General features: G+C 46.1%; 1 protein-coding gene across 2 annotated transcripts in view; it reads right to left on the reverse strand.

The window, feature by feature from the left end:
- Positions 1 to 17,591, reverse strand: part of BRWD3 (bromodomain and WD repeat domain containing 3) — a 1,632,068-nt gene that overhangs the window by 502,657 nt on the left and 1,111,820 nt on the right. For both annotated transcript variants that reach the window (XM_069612911.1, XM_069612910.1), the window contains exon 31: positions 13,363 to 13,483. In XM_069612911.1, coding sequence (XP_069469012.1) covers positions 13,363 to 13,483 — 121 coding nt within the window. The remainder of the gene's footprint in view (positions 1 to 13,362; positions 13,484 to 17,591) is intronic.

Below are 17,591 nucleotides of genomic sequence, written 5' to 3' on the forward strand. Positions count from 1 at the left end.
TTTGGTTGACGGAGGTGTCGTTTGGAAAGGGGAGACTCTCCCCTTTCCAAAGGCGCCTACCTAGAAGCATTGCTGGCCGCGGATCGTTCGATCCATGGCCAGCAATCCCACTAGATAACCAGTGATCTGTTTTTAAGTGGGAGGAGTGAGGGGGCTGCTTGGTACATAAGCGTCCCTCTCCCCCTCCGGCCCCCAAGCCCAAATCTGTGGGTTGTCCACAAAGCCAAATCCAGTCTTCCCCAGGGTGTTTAATGTACCAGTGGTTTAGCCTTTTCCCTTTGCGCCCAGGTAGGTGCCCCCACACGTTAGGTACTGTTTTCATTGGGACACATGTGGGAAGGTAGGACATGTGCTGTTGCCAGCGTGTTTCAGTGGTTTCCTGGTTTTCTTCCCTACATTTTGGACTTTTCCGTGACTTGTGGGTAATACATTCTAGGGCGATTTGCGCAAGGTAGACCTCTTTGGATTCCCACGGGTGTCTTCTTTCCATGAATGGGGTTCCCCATTTCCCTTGGTGGCTACGACACCCCAGGCCCAAATCTGCGGGTTGTCCACAAGACCAAAAACAGTAAAAATCTAATCTTCCCATGTCCTTTGGTATACCAGTGGTTTAGTGTTTTCCCTTTGTGCCCAGGTCAGTGCACAGACAGATGTGAGGTTCCATTTGTATCGGGACCCATGTGGGCATGTTCGAGGGTGGGACATTTGTTGTTTTCTCTTGGTTTTGATAAAGTTTTCATACATTTGCTACTGCACTTTGTTACACAACCATTTCATTTCCCAAATGTTACCTACATTTAGTTGCTGTTTTTGGCACTGTAGGCTTTTGTAACCGGCAAAAGTCACCTATCTTTCAGAAGGTCTGCCGGTGCTCTTTCAAAAAATGTATGCTTGCCATTCTTCTCCAGATTTGTTTTCCTTATTTTGAAATGCTAAGTATGTCTGTTTAGGCTGTCAGCATAAAAATCCTGTGTACCATGGCTCAGTTTTTGGCTTGTGGTATTGCTCGTTTTGTGAAACATTACAGAAAATGTGATTTCCTAACTAGAAGAGTTGGGGGAATGCTGCGGTGCATTGCTTTTCTCAATATGCACAGAAGCCATTAGCTTACAAATCCAAACATGTCCAGCGCATACCTTTTTTTCTGTCATTTTTCCAATTTTTCCCAAACTATGGTAATTTTACCTACATAGTTGTTGCCTGACCTGCGCAAACGACCCCTTCCTAAACTTGGAATTTTGTCTACTTTACAAAATGCATGCCTTTATGTATTCCCATTCAGCTTTCCTCCCCTCCTCTTCCATTCCGTCCAAGCATGAATATTGAAAGAAAAGGGAAAAATAGCCTACCTCTTACAAAACTGATGGTAACCTTATAAGAAATATATCTTTTTGTTTCCACTCAACCTGTTCTTGAAAGCTTGGAAAATGGCAAATTCAGAACAGCAAACAATGTGTTCCTAGCTCTTACAAGGAACAAACCACAGGCATCTTTGTACCTCATTTCATGGCATTTTCTGAAAAAACACAATCCTTGGTAGCGTTATGACCGCCTACATTTGGGAAGAAAAGGGTACAAGTTTGCCCAGGATATTATTTGTAAAAAAGAAATTACAAGGGATTGAATGCTGACATACAGAACTGTCCAGAAAATAGCTCAGCAATGAGAGGTAAGACCCTCATCAGTTAAGGGGTCAATCTGTATTTTAAAGGTGGTAAATCATTACATGTGTGTGTACTTACCTGTCTAACTGGAACATTTATGAGTTCTGTGTGGATTCATAGTAGCCGTAGACCATTCTCACACCCACCACCCACTCCTGAAACTAAGCCTTGCTGCTCTGCTACCTATCTTGTTTGGGTTTGGCTAAAATCTCAGACTCTCCCTGTTCACAATAATAAGGTCTTCCCACACCAAAGGGTTGATTTTGGAAATCCATCTTAATACTCCACCTGCTGCCTCAGTGAAGGGGCCTTGGGGAAGATATCAAAACAGTTGATGCCTAAATTCTTCCCACTGCTCTGGAATGGAGGAGCAAGTGGGGAATTCTACCTGGTTTTTTAAGACGATTCCTCCAAGGTATCATCATCAGCCCTGGAGTGGCAGACATTGTGCATCTTGGAGGATGGGGCCAAAGAGTTGTGACAAATCCAGGGAATTCCCCTCTAGAGACCCTCACTTTGGGACTAGGGAGGTGAGCCCACTAAGCTTAGCACCCACAAGTGGACAGGGCAAGCTGGATCCCACAGGGGGTGACCCCGCCTTAGAGAACAGGAAATCCCTAGAAATGGATAGAGGTTATCCACCCTAATCTCAAGATCCCAAAATCTTTGTTGGCTATATGGGAGTTAAACTGTATGATAATTTGAAAGGTCCTGTACAAATGGATGGTATGGTTTCTGATCCCTTGAATTCACAGTCCTCGCCTGGGACGAGAGAACATTGGATAGTCCCACCCCCTAGCAGAGTGGAGATAAAGAGCTTATCAGAACTGGAAAGAAAGAGAAGAGAGACCTGTGGAGCTCAAGAATCCCGTGGACCTCAGTCTTAGAGGTGTGGCAGGACAAGAAAGCGTACGCCAAGTGTGGTGGACCTTTCCGGGGCAGAGATTGAGGAATGCTCAGGACCCCTGCCAGGAAAGGAGCTGGAAGTGCCCATCCCAGAAGAGTACAGAGGAGTGAATGCCAACAAAAGTAGGTGTACAGCTAAGCTGTCGCTGAAGCCCCGCTGGAAGCAAGCAGGAAGAGAGGGCAAGCTGCACCTGCCATGGAAACTGTGGAGAAGCCGAAGAAGCAGCGCTGCGCCTGTCGAAACCACTGACTTTTCACTGGAAACCAGAGGTACGCTGTGGCTCTGGGGAAGCGGGAGGAGGCCAGGGAGACCCAAGGAGACCTTTAGGTGGGGTGAGAGAAACAAGACCCCAAGATGGGGTGAGAGAAACAAGACCCCAATATGGGGTGAGAGAAATAAGGCTGCAAGGTGGGGTGAGGGAACCGAGGCCACAAGGCAGGGTGAGAGAACCAAGCCCCAAGGCAGGATAAAGACCAAGAGGTGCCCAGCTGGAGAGAGTGGCAGGAGTTTCCTTGGCGGGGAATACAAGAACACCCCGCGTGGGGATAAGAGCCAGGGGTCTCCAAGTGGGAAAGAAGACTGACAACAAACCAGAGGAGAGAAAGGTTGAAAAGACTTTCAGTGTAATTAATTGAACTGTGCCATCTGGGCGAGGAGACCCTTTTGATAAAGAGACACGAGGGCCGTGGTCAGAAACAAGCCACTGTTCTTTTGTTTCCGCAAGGGCCCTAATTGTACCTTTGTTGAATGTATGCTTTTTTGTAGTGGCAGCAACAAAGTTAGCATAGGATTCTGGACAGAGGACTTTTCTGTTTTGTAAGCCATCCTGATGAGCACTCTTTGAGGTTGTTCCTTTACAGAATGGAGCAGAGAATCTTAGGTTTAGGGACAGCTTGGCTTTGTGTGTTCCAATAAAAAACATTTAGTCAAAAGGCCACCCTGACCGTCTCCTGATTCTGATCTACCACAGACCGCAGTTTTGAAGAGTCACACTTTGTCATATTCTTCCTCCTGTTCTTTGTCACAGACCTGAGACCTCTTGGCTGAAGGCTCCGAGGTCAGAGACTTCACATGGGTGCATTCTCAACCCTTATGGAGGAAGGTGAAATGTTCAGTGGCATGCACCCGGGGAACCTTGGAAGAAGGCTTCTGTGTCATGTCCTTTCTCCAGGTAGTTTAGACACAACCTTTGGAGGTCAGACAAGGACATCTGCGTCCCACAATCCTTGGAAGGCTTATAGCATTAGGCATGACAATAAATTGCAAAAAGCTAGTGTCATTCTCAAAGCAGCATTGCTGAGTGCCCAGAAAAAACAAAGTCAAGCATCGTACCAAATATACTACTTATGACATCACAACCAGAGTCATGGGCGCGCACAATACAGAGGAGAGCCAACTCAGATGTCCACTGCGCCCTCGTGGCTGCAAAGATTTCTGAAGTCAGACTGATGCTGGAAAAAACCGTTCTAAAATGAGGACTCTGTTGGAGAATAGAATCCATTAGAAGTCAAAGCTTGTTCTTGAAGAACATCTATCCTACAATTGTATCAGTACCTACTAAATGACATGCATTACTTACTGTACAAGCATTTCTGATGATTGTATCTGCTTAGATTCACATGCTGTGCATATAGTCTGTCATTCAGTGGTCACCGCAGAGTATTGCATCTTGTCTTTCGAGAATTGAAAGGGGACGTCGACATGGGCGTCTCTGTAAAACTATCTCCCTACGTGACGTGTAGTGTACCCAAAATCCCTCACACGTCGAGGTCCCTCTGATTGTATTTTGTCTGCCGTGAGGGAGCCTATAACTAACGTGAGTGAGTACAGAGAAGAGAGATAGTAGTAAGAAGTCTGGGTTTCTTCCATCCGAGCGGGGAGTAAGGGTGGGCGCATGTGAATCTAAGCAGATACAATCACCAGAAATGCTTTTACAGTAAATAATACACGTCTTCCGATGATTGTTAATCTGCTTAGAATCACATGCTGTGCATAGACTAGCAAGCACTACCCGGAGTTGGAGGTGGGTTGTGAGAAGGAAAAATAGTGAAAAGATGTCTTAGTACTGCTTGTCCCACCTCAGAATCAGACCTAGAATGAGTGTCTAGGCAATATTGTTTTGTAAAGGTTACCACTTTGCAAATGGACTCTAGGGGAACGTTTGCATGAATGCGCTCTAGCCTTGAAGGGCAGTTCTCTCTTAGCAAGAGTGTAACAGAGTGTGATGCATTTGACAATCCATCTAGAGATTGCCGATTTAAAGACAGGATCCCCTTCTCTACCAGCTGCCACTGAAACGAAAAATTGGTTTCTTTTTCTCAGTGGTTTAGTTCTGTCCAGGTAAAACATGACTGCTCTATGCACATCTAGTGTGTGTAGGCTTCTTTCTGCCATGTTAATAGGGTTCTGGGAGAAAGTAGGCAGTTAAATTGATTGGTTCACATGGAACATAGAGATAAATTTGTGTGCAAATCTAGTATGAGTGTGCAGAACCACCTTGTCTCTGAACAATAACAAAACAGTCTAGTACTGAAAGGGCCTGTAGTTCACTTACCCTTCTTATAGAAGTGATAGCCACTAGGAAGGCTGTTTTATAGGTAAGGTCTTTTAGACTAGCCTCGTGCATAGGCTCAAAGGGGGATCCCATAACTCTAGTTAGAACCACATTTAAGTCCCATCCGGGAGCTGGGTTAGAAATGGGGGGATGAATCCTTTTAACCCCTTCCACGAAAGCCTTAATAACTAGTATTTTCCACCATGACGCCTTCTGCTGTGACGCAGTGTAGGCTGAGAGGGCAGCTAACTGAACCTTCAGTGAATTGAAAACCAGTCCTGACTCCAGTAAGTGGGTCAGGTACAACACAATGTGAGTAGGAGAGCAGTCAATGGGATTGACGTACTTGGCATTACACCAGATAAAGCGTTTCCATTTACTGGAATAGCAGTAACAGGTGTTGGGTTTTCTTGCTTCTCTGAGTATTTCCATACATCTCTGAGGGAGTTGAAGGTGACCAAATTATGACCTCAGGAGCCAGGCCACTAAGTTCAGAATTTGTGGGTCTGGGTGAAGTGACTTCCCTTTGTCCTGAGACAGAACGGGCAAGGGAGTTCTGGGGGAGATAGAGACATCTCCATCAGATGAGCGAACCAGGGTTCGCGGGCCCACATGGGGGCCACCAATATCATGGTGACTGGTTCCTGGTGCATCTTGTGTACTATCTTGTTGAGTAGGGGAGTCGGGGTGGGGGAGAAGCGTAAACAAATTTCCCTGACCATGTGATCCAGAGTCCGTTCCCCTTGGAACGGTTCTGGGGGTACCTGCAGGCGTAATCTTGGCATTGAGCGTTCTCCAGAGTTGTGAACAGATCGATCTCTGGGAAGCCCCATTCTGCCAAAAAGTTGGAGATGATGTCTTCATGTAATCGCCATTCGTACTCCATGGGTAGCGAGAAATCTCTGCCGAGTACGTCTGCCAGAAGATTGAGTTCGCCTGGAACATGTTTTGACAACAGGAACATTTTGTGTTTGAGAGCCCCCTTCCAAATGTTCTGGGACAGTTTGGACAGCCCTGGAGAGTTAGTGTCCCCTTGCTGCTGGAGTGAAGGATTTTCCTTTTAAGAGGTTCTCCCTCGACCACCACCGCAGCGAGAGAACGAGGGCTGGCGAGACAACTATTAGATCGTCCCATTGACCACTGGCCGGACACCACTGGCTGTTGAGCCACTCCTGTATTGGACGCATGCGCAAGCGCACGTGAGGAACCAAATAAATGCATGACGCCATCATTCCTAACAGTCGTATAGCTTTGTGTACTGGCTCCATATTGAGGGATTTGAAATCACATGTTTTGGACCCTTTCGTTGGAGGGGAAGACGAGACCGTCCTTTGTTCGGATTTGAGCCCCTAGGAACTGCTTGACTTGACTGGGGTCTAAGATGGATTTCTTCTTGTTAATTGTGAATCCCAGGCTGAATAAAAGGTCTATTGTTTTTAGATATTTGACAAACATGTCTCGTAGGAGTCCCCTATTATGAGCCAGTGGTCGAGGTAAGGATAAACCGGGATGGATAGCCTGTGCAGGTGTGCTGCTGCCACTGCCAGTACCTTTGTAAATACCTTTGGTGCAGAGGCTATACCGAAGGGTAGTACCCTGAACTAATAGTGCTTGTCCTGTATCATGAATCTGAGGTATTTTCTGTGCACCACCAACATTGAAATATGAAAGTATGCATCTTTCATGTCCAATGTTTCCATGTAATCCCCCTGTGTGAGCAGGGGAATTACTTCCTGCAGAGAGACTATACAATTTTGTTCGTTGGGTGAAAATCTAGTACAGGGTGCATGGTGAGATCCTTTTTGGGTACAAGGAAGTACACTGAATAATACCCTTGTTAACCTGTAGAAGAGGTATGACTTCTATGGCGCCCTTTTCCTGCAGGGTCTCCACTTCTTGTAGCAGGATGCACAGATGTTCTGGCGTCAGGCGTCTTGATCATGGAGGTGTGAATTGGGGGTCCGGCAGAAGTCTATACAGTACCCGTGGGCAACGGTCTTGAGTACCGACTGGTCTGTATTTATACCCTCTCATGCTTGAAGAAATGATGTTAGCTGGCCCCCGACCGGGGATGCATGGGAGGGGACCCGGATCTGCGGGTCATTTTTGGCTTGAGGCCAGAGAGCCTCGAGGGGTAGAATTCTGGCCCCTTCCTTTACCACGTTGTTGACCTCTTGTGGGATATGGGGTGGTGTAGCTGCTAATTCCTTTGGGGAGAGAACCAATTATTTCCCGAGCCCTACTGATTTTGAGGGAGACGTTGGCCATGAAAGGAACATCTATTCCCGCTCCCCCTCCTTTGTGAAGGTCTCTGGGTGATATGATCCAGAGTCTTAAGGGTGTCATACTCCTTCTTTGCAGTTTCGAGGGTTTCACCAACTGCCTTCCCAAATAAATTAGCGTCTTCCACCGGCTTATTTATAAGTGAAGCTTGGGTCTCTTAAGGAGGATACTCTGGTTAACTTGTCTACCTTCTGTTACTGTGGTGAGCAGACGGGCTCGCAGCAGTTCAGGGACTTCTTGAAGGACCTCCTGGAGCATGTCGCATTGTGCATTAGCATAGCTGGCCAACAAGGTTGTATTATTTGCGATGCGAGTGGAATAAGCCGCAGCCACTGTGACCCTTTTTACCATAGCGTATAGATTTTTACACTCCTTGTCAGGGGGCGCCTCCCCAGTTGATAGGGGAACCCCTGTTCTCTTCCTGGTTGTTGTTACTACTAATGAATACGGAGTAGCATGGCCCCTGATGTAAAGGGGGACAGAGGGGGAGGGTCGAAACAGTTTTTCTACCCTAGGATTTACTGCTCTATTAAGGGCAGGTGTCAATAAAGAATGGGCCAACCGCTTCTTGATCAAATTTAACAGAGGAATAGCCTGGCTGACCGGTGTTTTTTCTTTCAAAATGTCCTCCACAAAATCAGCTTCTGGAACAGCCTCCTGGGTATTTAATATGTAAATGTTCCACTGCTTTCCTCAATATGGCGTTGGACGCCATTTGGTTGTCGACCGGGGAGTCTTGCAGAGTGGTGGTGGTTGAGAGGGGGGGTTAGAGTCCAAGCACAAGGCATCAGGTTCCAGTATTGGAGTAGGTGACTGCCAAGGGCGAAGATCAATGGGTTCGGGGTTGTCTCCCCAACCCTCTGCGGGGTCCAAATGAACATCCTCAGCATCAGCAAAGGGATCTTCATCTTGAACCTCCTCCTCAGTGAGATCATAAATACATTCTTCTTTTCATCATCTTGAGAAGGGTCAAAGACCTTCTGAAGCTTAGCCACAGGGAGGGGGGGGATTTCCCTCTCTAGGTCTTTTGGGTGTGCATTTGTCAGAGAGTTCTACAAACCTCTGTAGCCTATCCATACAGCCCTCAAATTTCTTTCTGGTCCAAACAGATGTACCAGAGCGGTCCATCCAGGGGTGGAAAGGGCTCTTATAATGAATCTTCTGTCGCCAAACGTCGAGATTTCTCCTTTAAAACTGAAGTAATCCGTCCAGTGCCTTCCGAAAAGTCTCTTAGGGGGATCGACGGTTGACGCGTGTCCTTCTGTTTGTCTGTGGGTTCCGATAAATCCTTCGGCCTATCCCTGGATTTCGACGGATCCTTGCGTTTGTCCTTGGGTTTCGATGAATCCTTGGACCGTTGCTTCTGACAATCCTCCAAAATGATCCTAGGGATGCTTTCGGTAATCACTTCAGAATCGGAAGTTGTAAAGTGTGGGCATGAGGTTGCGTGGTTACTTTCGGCGGAACCGGGGCCTTCTCAGCTGTGGGCGCTTTCTTCCGATGCGTCTCGACCGACTCTTCAATATTGGGGGAAGCCCCCTTCGATTTAGAGGGCCCAGTCGCAAGGCGCACTTGCGGTTGCGGGGAGGGCTGCCGATCCTGACAATCGGCGGGCAGGGCCGAAGTTATGGTGTGCCCGTTGGCGCTATGGACCGCTACAACGGTTTTGTCTAAGACGTCCCTGGGGTTGTGTTCTTGGTGTGTGAAACGTGTGCTTCTTTGTCGCTGGGTGTACAGTACCCATAGCAGGACCTGATTCTTGCCTAGTGGAGCCGGGGACAGACTACACGGAGCGAGAGTGCTCTGCCGAGAGGTCAATCGCCTCCGAATCAGAGGCTTGTTCGTTACTCAGCCCCTCGTCACAATCGGCGGTTGTGGCAGCGGGAGAACTAGACTCAGCCTGCGACATTCCGTAGCTCGCCCACCGCTTAAAGGCATGGTCTGGTAAAAAAAATGTATTTAAAAAATAGATAGGCAACATAAAAAAAATACTAGCATTCTTTTTTAAAACTTCCTATGTAAAATTTTGAGCTATTCAAGCTCAAAATTTGCAAAAGCAAGCACATGGGCGCATCCATTTTGTGAAATGGATGCCCTCCTGTGCTGGCTTTTGCGGCACTAATGAAGGAAAAGCCAGCCAGCTGTAGTAAACAAAAGCTACCGCTGGGTGGCTTTCCCTTCATTAGTGCTGTACGCGGAGGACGGGGACCGGAGACCAGAGCAGGAAAGCTGCAGCTGAATCTCAGTAAGTGCTATTTCTTTTTTTTAAAAATAAGCACTAGCTGCTGTTTTTTTTCTAAGTTTTCCGGGCTGGAGGAGCCCGGAAAACTTAGAAATAAAACCGCAGCTTTAAAACATTGTATTTATGTTTGCGGTCGCTTTTGAAGCGACCGCAAACATAAATACAACGTTGTTGTGTTGGAAAACGCTGCGGTTTTTCTTTCCAAGTTTCTCAGGCTCCTCTGGCTCGGAGGAGCCTGAGAAACTCGGAAAGAAAAACCGCAGTGTTTTCCAACACAACCGCGATGTGTTTCTGCCTGCTGCGGCGGAGCACCGCAGACCCAAAGTGAAAGCCACAGCAGGCAGAAACACAACGCGGTTGTGTTTACATGCCGCGTAGTGTTTCTGCCTACAGCTGATTTCCCATTTGGGGCTCTCGGGCTGCCCGTGGGGAGCCCGAGAGCCCCAAATGGGAAATGCTAAATGCTGCGTTGTTTCTGCCTGAATCTGCTTTCCCATTTGGGGCTCTCGGGCTCCAGATTCAGGCAGAAACAACGCGGTTGTTTTCCACAATGCCGCGTTGTTTCTGCCGGGGAGACCGAGAGCCCCAAATGGCAAAGCAGATTCAGGCAGAAACAACGCGGTTGTTTTCCACAATGCCGCGTTGTTTCTGCCAGGGAGCCCGAGAGCCCCAAATGGGAAAGCAGATTCAGGCAGAAACACAACGCGGTTGTCTTGGAAAACGCTGCGGTTTTTCTTCCCGAGTTTCTCAGGCTCCTCCGAGCCGGAGGAGCCTGAGAAACTTGGAAAGAAAAACCGCACCGTTTTCCAACACAATAACGTTGTATTTATGTTTGCGGTCGCTTTAAAAGCGACCGCAAACATAAATACAGCGTTTTTAAAGCTGCGGTTTTATTTCTAAGTTTTCCGGGCTCCTCCAGCCCGGAAAACTTAGAAAAAAAAACGCAGCTAGTGCTTATTTTTAAAAATAAATAAATAGCACTTACCGAGATTCAGCTGCAGCTTTCCTGCTCTGGTCTCCGGTCCCCGTCCTCCGCGTACAGCACTAATGAAGGGAAAGCCACCCAGCGGTAGCTTTTGTTTACTACAGCTGGCTGGCTTTTCCTTCATTAGTGCCGCAAAAGCAAAAGCCAGCACAGGAGGGCATCCATTTCACAAAATGGATGCGCCCATGTGCTTGCTTTTGCGAATTTTGAGCTCGAATAGCTAAAAATTTTACATAAGAAGTTTTAAAAAAGAGAATGCTAGTATTTTTTTTTATGTTGCCTATCTATTTTTTAAATACATTTTTTTTACCAGACCATGCCTTTAACAAGGCGCTCCTTCAGTGTCTTCGGACACAGGAGCTTGAAAGCTGCACAAACCGTCTTGTCGTGATTAAGGGGCAAACACTGATTACACTTACTGTGCTTATCTTTCCAAGGCAATTTGGCCTTACAAGAAGGACAAAACCTAAACGGAGTCCTCTCCATAACTGAGGAAATAAACAGTGACGAAAAGACCCAGGGAACAAAGAGAGAGGAAAGGGAAAGGCATTCTTAGAAAAGGAAATGTCCACCCCGACCAGAAGGCCCGGCCATGTGGTTGGCAGCGACAACCGGAACACTGTCTGTCGAAGGTCCGTGGATCGTCTTAGGCGGAGCCTGGAAACAGCCGTTGATGGAAGGGACGGTAGGATAGTATTCAATAACTTTAATAATATACAACCAAAGGTCGAGGATAACAATAGCAATGTCTCTGAACGAGCTCCGCATAAGGCGATCAATATGCTGGGTGGGAAAAAACAATCTGAGGGACTGCGATGCGTGAGGGAATTTAGGTACACTACATGTCACATAGGGATAGTGTTACAGGCACGCCCTTGTCGACGTCCCCTTTCGATTCTCGAAAGACAAGATGCAATACTCTGCGGTGACCACTGGATGCCAGACTATATGAACAGCATGTGATTCTAAGCAGATTAACAAGCATCAGAAATACTTTTGCGAGTAATTCTTAAACAGCCTTCCAAACTTCACCGTTCAATGCCCAGCACCATGCACTGCTAGAGCGCTGTTCAATCCCCATTTCCTCCCTAACACTGGCAGCCGTGGTATCCCATCCATCGCTCCACAACCTTCTGGGCCTTGATCAGCTAAATCCACTTCGATTCTGTCTGGTGGCCATTTTGAAGCAGAAACCTTAAAGCCAGAGTACTAAGGCCAGTTGCCCCTCAGCCAACCCTACATACAGAAAACACCACACCATCCCCAGGTCTTGTGACTATTTTAGCAGTACTGTTATCTAATATATGTGATGATCTACTACAATGTCGAGCAGCAGAGGTATGTAACACTCAAAATCCCCCTGAAGCTCCTTGTGTGTTGGATATAGGGTATGGCCAACAGCAACGGTGTACAGTGATGGTCGGCCCCAGCGGACTGAAAGGGGGTACATTCATTGAATCCCCTGGGTGACGGACACCAAAAATGCTGCCCCTGTACTTCCCAAAAGAAAGTGCACAAAAAGCTGTACATGATAGTCTGTGGTACTCGCACAAAGACCTCTCTCCGAAAAGCCCATAGGCCTAAAGTTTCCTCTGCAGTCATCGGGGCCAGCCAGATTGCTGGCAAGTCCGACTTAATTGATGTCCCAAATGCCATTTCAAACCCATTAATCTTCTGCTTTAGGCATACTCCACACCTTTGCCCCATTTAATTTCACCCTCAGAACACTTGGACCACCCACCTCAGTCCTATTGTTATTCCCTCTCTACCAGCCATCACCCAACCAGGCCTTCAGCCATAGTACTCACCCAATGACTAAGACAAATGAAAAGTAAAGAGATGTGGCAAGGCTGCTCAATCTGGCCACCCTATGAGTAGAGAGGTTTCAGATATCACGAAGAGCCTATATACTACAAATAAACCAATAACTTCAGACGATTCTCTACGAGTATAGCAATGGACTACAGACCTATTTCCTCTCCTGATATGATGCACTCTGGCAAGCTCTTCCATACAAAATCGGCAAGAGTTTTTGAAGGTCTGGTGGAGTCCGAAACAGTAGTATTACAGAAGAGCCATGGCTGTCCAGCATCCCTTACAGACACAGTATCAAGGTTCTTGCCTTTAAAATAAATATATGAATGCTATAAAATTAAATTATAAGAGCAGTCACTAACATTTCAGCAGCAGTACTCACATTTAGGTTATTTAGTGGCATGCTGTCCAACATGTGCTCCACAAAACATGACAACATATACTACACTACATCAAAATAAAAATATCCTGCAAATAGGAGAAAGCTAAAAGATAGACCAGTCCTAGAAGTTTAAGATTTCACCAGCTTAAAGCAATATATGGGGTCCCAGTTGCCCGAAGTGCACTTAAAAAACATTCCAAAGGATCATCTTTCTAATGGTATGATGGCTACTAAATGTTGCAAGTAATAATGAGTAAACAAATAATAGTCCATAGTCGGCCCTCTGCGAGAACAAAACGGGTAAATTACCTGTTCTCTGGGAAGGTACCCACTCGAGAGTTTGCAGCCACACTTTAGCTCACTGTACCTTTCACAGATGGGAAAAATCCATTTGCATATCAGTCTTTGTCGAGTACCTTGAAATTCAGTCACCCCAATAAGCATGCATATTATTGGAAAATGTCTCATACAAGGAACAAGAACATCCAATATCATAAATGAAGATAACTTTGAATAATAACTGAACTTACCTATAAAACCGGTTTTCAAGTCTCCGTCGGATGGTATGAAGATCAGTTGGATAAGCAACTACAGTGCAATAAAGAGGATAGGCACTAAGGTCGACAGGTACAGCAAATGGACTTGCAAATGCTATGAAAACATAACAAACCAGAGTTAATATATTGATAGCATTAGAGGTACAAAACATGGTAGGCAAAACAAGCTGTGATACAAGACAGGCTGAAGGTGTCAAGAGTTAGTGAAAAGAAATGCATTTCTCTACAATATTTGATTTCTGATAGAGAACTGTAACTGTAAGTAACTGTAATTCACTTTTTAATTAGAAAATAGCAATGTACTTACCCCTATTAATGCTCTTTCTGATGGATGTTACTACCACATATTCCTCATTTTAGATATTCGATTCCTGCTTTGGCAGATCTCAGAAATGTTTGCAGCAGTACGGGCACCATGTGGCTTCAGCGTCGATGTTCCTTGACACTCTTCAACACCACATCTGGGTGTGACAATGGTGTTGATATAAATAGCTTAGCACTGTGCCCCTTCGCCTCAGATCTAGCTGTTCCTCCACATCCTCAGTTGCTTGGGGAAGCGCATAATAATTTTGTATGAAATTGAAAAAGAGAAGAAACAAGAGTGCTGTTTACTAGAGGGGCAGGATGGGAGGGCGACTATTAATACGTAGGAGCAACATCCATCAGAAGGAACATTACCTGGGCAAAGTAATTTGTTCTTCTAATGGATTGTGTTCTCTACGGATTCCTCATGTTAAATAGACTCCTATACGAATGTATTGTAAAGGCAGTGGAAGAGCGAGTTCATGTGTTTTTTTTAAACTTGAATTTTATTAGAGTTTCAACCACATTCACAATAAGGAGTTCAACAACACTCCACCATAACATCCCGATCCCCGAAATCTCTGAAACAAGCACACACAAAAACATTGTCATCTCAAAATCAAATCATCAAGATGAACAATGGCATGGAGTACCTAGCAGCAATACACATTTGAGTTCACACGGCATGGGTCCTCTCAGTCTTGCGAGTGTAGTACAGGTAGGTGCAGTCCTCCCTCATCACAATGTGCATCGCATGAAAATGGTACAAACCCACTCATTATTACCTTGGCCCACACAGCCCCTCCATTTCTACTCCCCATTCATCCCTGCCACCTGCCCCTCCATACCGCTTATTCACCATTCTCCCTGGGATACGCCATCTCCCACAGTGTTAAGATCCCACTTCCTAATCAATGACTCCAAATCTTCCTGAAACAACCCCATGATCATTAACTATAGCAGTGAGCTTTTCCATTATATACATGTCTCTCAGTTCATGCTCCCACTCTTCCGTCGTTGGGACATACATAGCTTTCTATTTCTGGGCTATTGCTATTCTACCTTCCCTCAACATCGCCCCACATATACTCGGGAGCTTGAAGTGTTCATTATCCATAGGGGGGGGGGAGGATACCCGATAACAGCTGCAGGGGTCCTTTGCCAAATCAATCCCTGTTAGTTCCTTAATCCAATTTAAGACCTCTCTCCAGTAAGACTATTTTGGGGGAAAATCACCACATATGAAATCGGGAGACAATTTCACCACACTCCCTTTGACAAAAAGGAGAAGCACATCTTCGAGAGTTTAAGAGGACCTCGATGCCAACCATGCAGCATCTTAAAATTGTGCTCAATAGCTGTAATAAGGTTGCCATGAAGGATGCTGAAAGAACTCTAATCCAAATTTCCCCCGGGATCTCCTTTCCCACCAGATTATCCCAAGGAGTCTAATCCCCAAATTAAAGGTAATTAGAACTACCTAACGTTTCGAGAGTATCCTTTTACTACTTGTGGTGATAGCTCGAACTATCTCAAAATGGGTCATGTTCCTAGCAGAGTTGTCAACCCATTTTTTGTCCGTCAGAATTCTCTTAAATCGCAAATATTCGAAGACCAACCTGGCCTCCCAGCCCAAGACTTTCCAGAGCGCATCATATTCTATGAACAACCCCTGCAGGAACAAATGCCCCACTCTTTCCAAACCCCTAACCGATCATTTTTGTGTGTGCCTAAAACCTTGCCATGCGAGGTCCACAGGGTGACCCGAAACAGGACGTGGGAGATGGTCAAGATGACAGGTGCTGGTTGTCACTATTCTTTCTCCAAAGGGACCATAAGACTCCCAGCGTAGGGTGATCCAACAGTCTGCTGGGGATCATCCTTGTAGGCGACCACAACAAATCCGGGACCTTCTTGGGGTGCGTCTCAACATCTTCTAAGTAAGTCCAAGAGTTCCTCAGTTCATCTCTCATGTGTTCCTCTAGGACACGCAATTGGGAGGCCTTATAGTATAAATAGAAATCAGGAAAACCAAATTCACCCCACTCCCTTGGTAGTGTTAGCATAGATATTTTTATTCTCTGGACTTTCTTCTGCCAGCTATATCTATTGAATGCGCCTTGTAAATCTCTAAAGTAGCTATCTGGGAGGGTTGTATGGATCGCTGTAAAGAGGTATAGGAGTCAGGGGGAGAACATTCACCTTTATGGCCCTATCAGGATAGTATACATGTAGACCACCTTTGAAGCTCTCTTTTGATATCACTAGAACAGAGTCAAAATGTATAGTATCCAACCTTGACCGGTTCCTCGGGAGGTCGATTACTTCTCTACTGTCATCCGCCATGCCCAGCAAGACCTGTCCAAATGAGAGCCCTGTTTCCCGGATCGGCATCACGCTAGATTGACCAACATTCATTTTTAGCCCTGAAAAATGAAGATATTTGCAACAGTAACGCGGGGAGGGAACCTTGAGGGTTGTCTATATAAGCCAAGATATCATTTGCAAACAATGACAGTTTAAATTCTGTCTCCCCACAGTGGATACCCTGTATGTCTAGGTTCTTGTGTATAGAAATCACCAACGGTTCCATAGACAGGGCGTCCAACAGTGGGGAGAGCGGACACCCCTGTCTCGTCCCTCTGGATAGGGCTATCGGATCTTTAAAGGCCCCATTAACCTGAATTATTGCCCTCTGGGAGCTATACAGGGCTGTCACACAATTTAAGAAGTTCTTCCCAAATCATATTTTTATTAACACTTTCGTCGGGTAGGGCCATTCCACCGTGTCAAGGGCCTTCTCCAAATCTATAGAGATCAGCGCTGCATCAAGACCATTCCTTTGCGATGATTGCATCAGGTCGATGGTTTTTCTGATATTTTCTGATCCCTTCCTACCCCGGATAAAGCCTGCCTGGTCTCTGTGAACAATGGTTGGCAGTACGCTCTCGATCCAATTTGCCAATAGCTTAGTCAGGATTTTCACATCTGTGTTTAGGAGGGATATGGGCATATACGAGGAACAGGACTCCGGGTCCTTACACAGCTTTTGTATCACCACTATAATGCCTCCTAGCAACGTGTCATGGAGGCACCGTCCTTCAAGTATAGCATTAAATACGCAAACTAGGTACAGAGCTAACAAGGAGTGGTACATTTGATAGAACTGCACCGTAAATCCATCATCCCCCGGCGTTGTACCCCCCTTCTTGTTTTTGATTGTGTGGACTACTTCCTATTCCGTGATAGGCTCCTCTATTCCTGCCACCTATTCCCCAGATAAACCTGGAACCGGAATAGATTTGAGGAAGTTATCGATGTGGGAACAATCCTCCCGATACTCAAATGTGTACAATTATTCATAATAAGCCTGAAACTCTTTACCTATGCGGTCCAAGTCATAGACCGTACCCTCTCCCTTGTCTTGACACTCAGCACCATTTTAGATTTAAAATATCACCTTGTCACCCTTTTCATGGCATTTTTGTTTAAAGTACAGGTGTTTCTTTTCCATCTCCTGTACAAGGAGGGCCAGGCAACTGCGCTTTTAACCGCCTTAACTGAGCCACCGGTGCCAGCCACAAACAATGGCCGCCAGAACTACTGGGCTGTAAACCCTCCATTTTCCCTCTTAAATCCCTTTCATGGTGTTGTCTTTTCCGCTTCTTATGAGCCCCTATCCCTATGAGGCGACCCCGCAAAGTCACCTTAAAGCCCTTCCAAAGGAAAGAGGCACTAGTGTCTCCATTATCGTTAAACTCAAAATAGTCTTTAATTTCAGTTAAAGTCATCTAATATACTGTGTCCTTGTCCCCTAGGAGGAAATTGTTACACCCACAGCTCCTCACATGCATGACGCATTGAGGACCTCCCCCGCCAACTTCGACTTCAGCACAGGT

This window comes from Ambystoma mexicanum, chromosome 5p (genome assembly GCF_040938575.1).
Source record: "Ambystoma mexicanum isolate Mex_15411 chromosome 5p, UKY_AmexF1_1, whole genome shotgun sequence".
Classification (NCBI taxonomy): Eukaryota; Metazoa; Chordata; class Amphibia; order Caudata; family Ambystomatidae; genus Ambystoma; species Ambystoma mexicanum.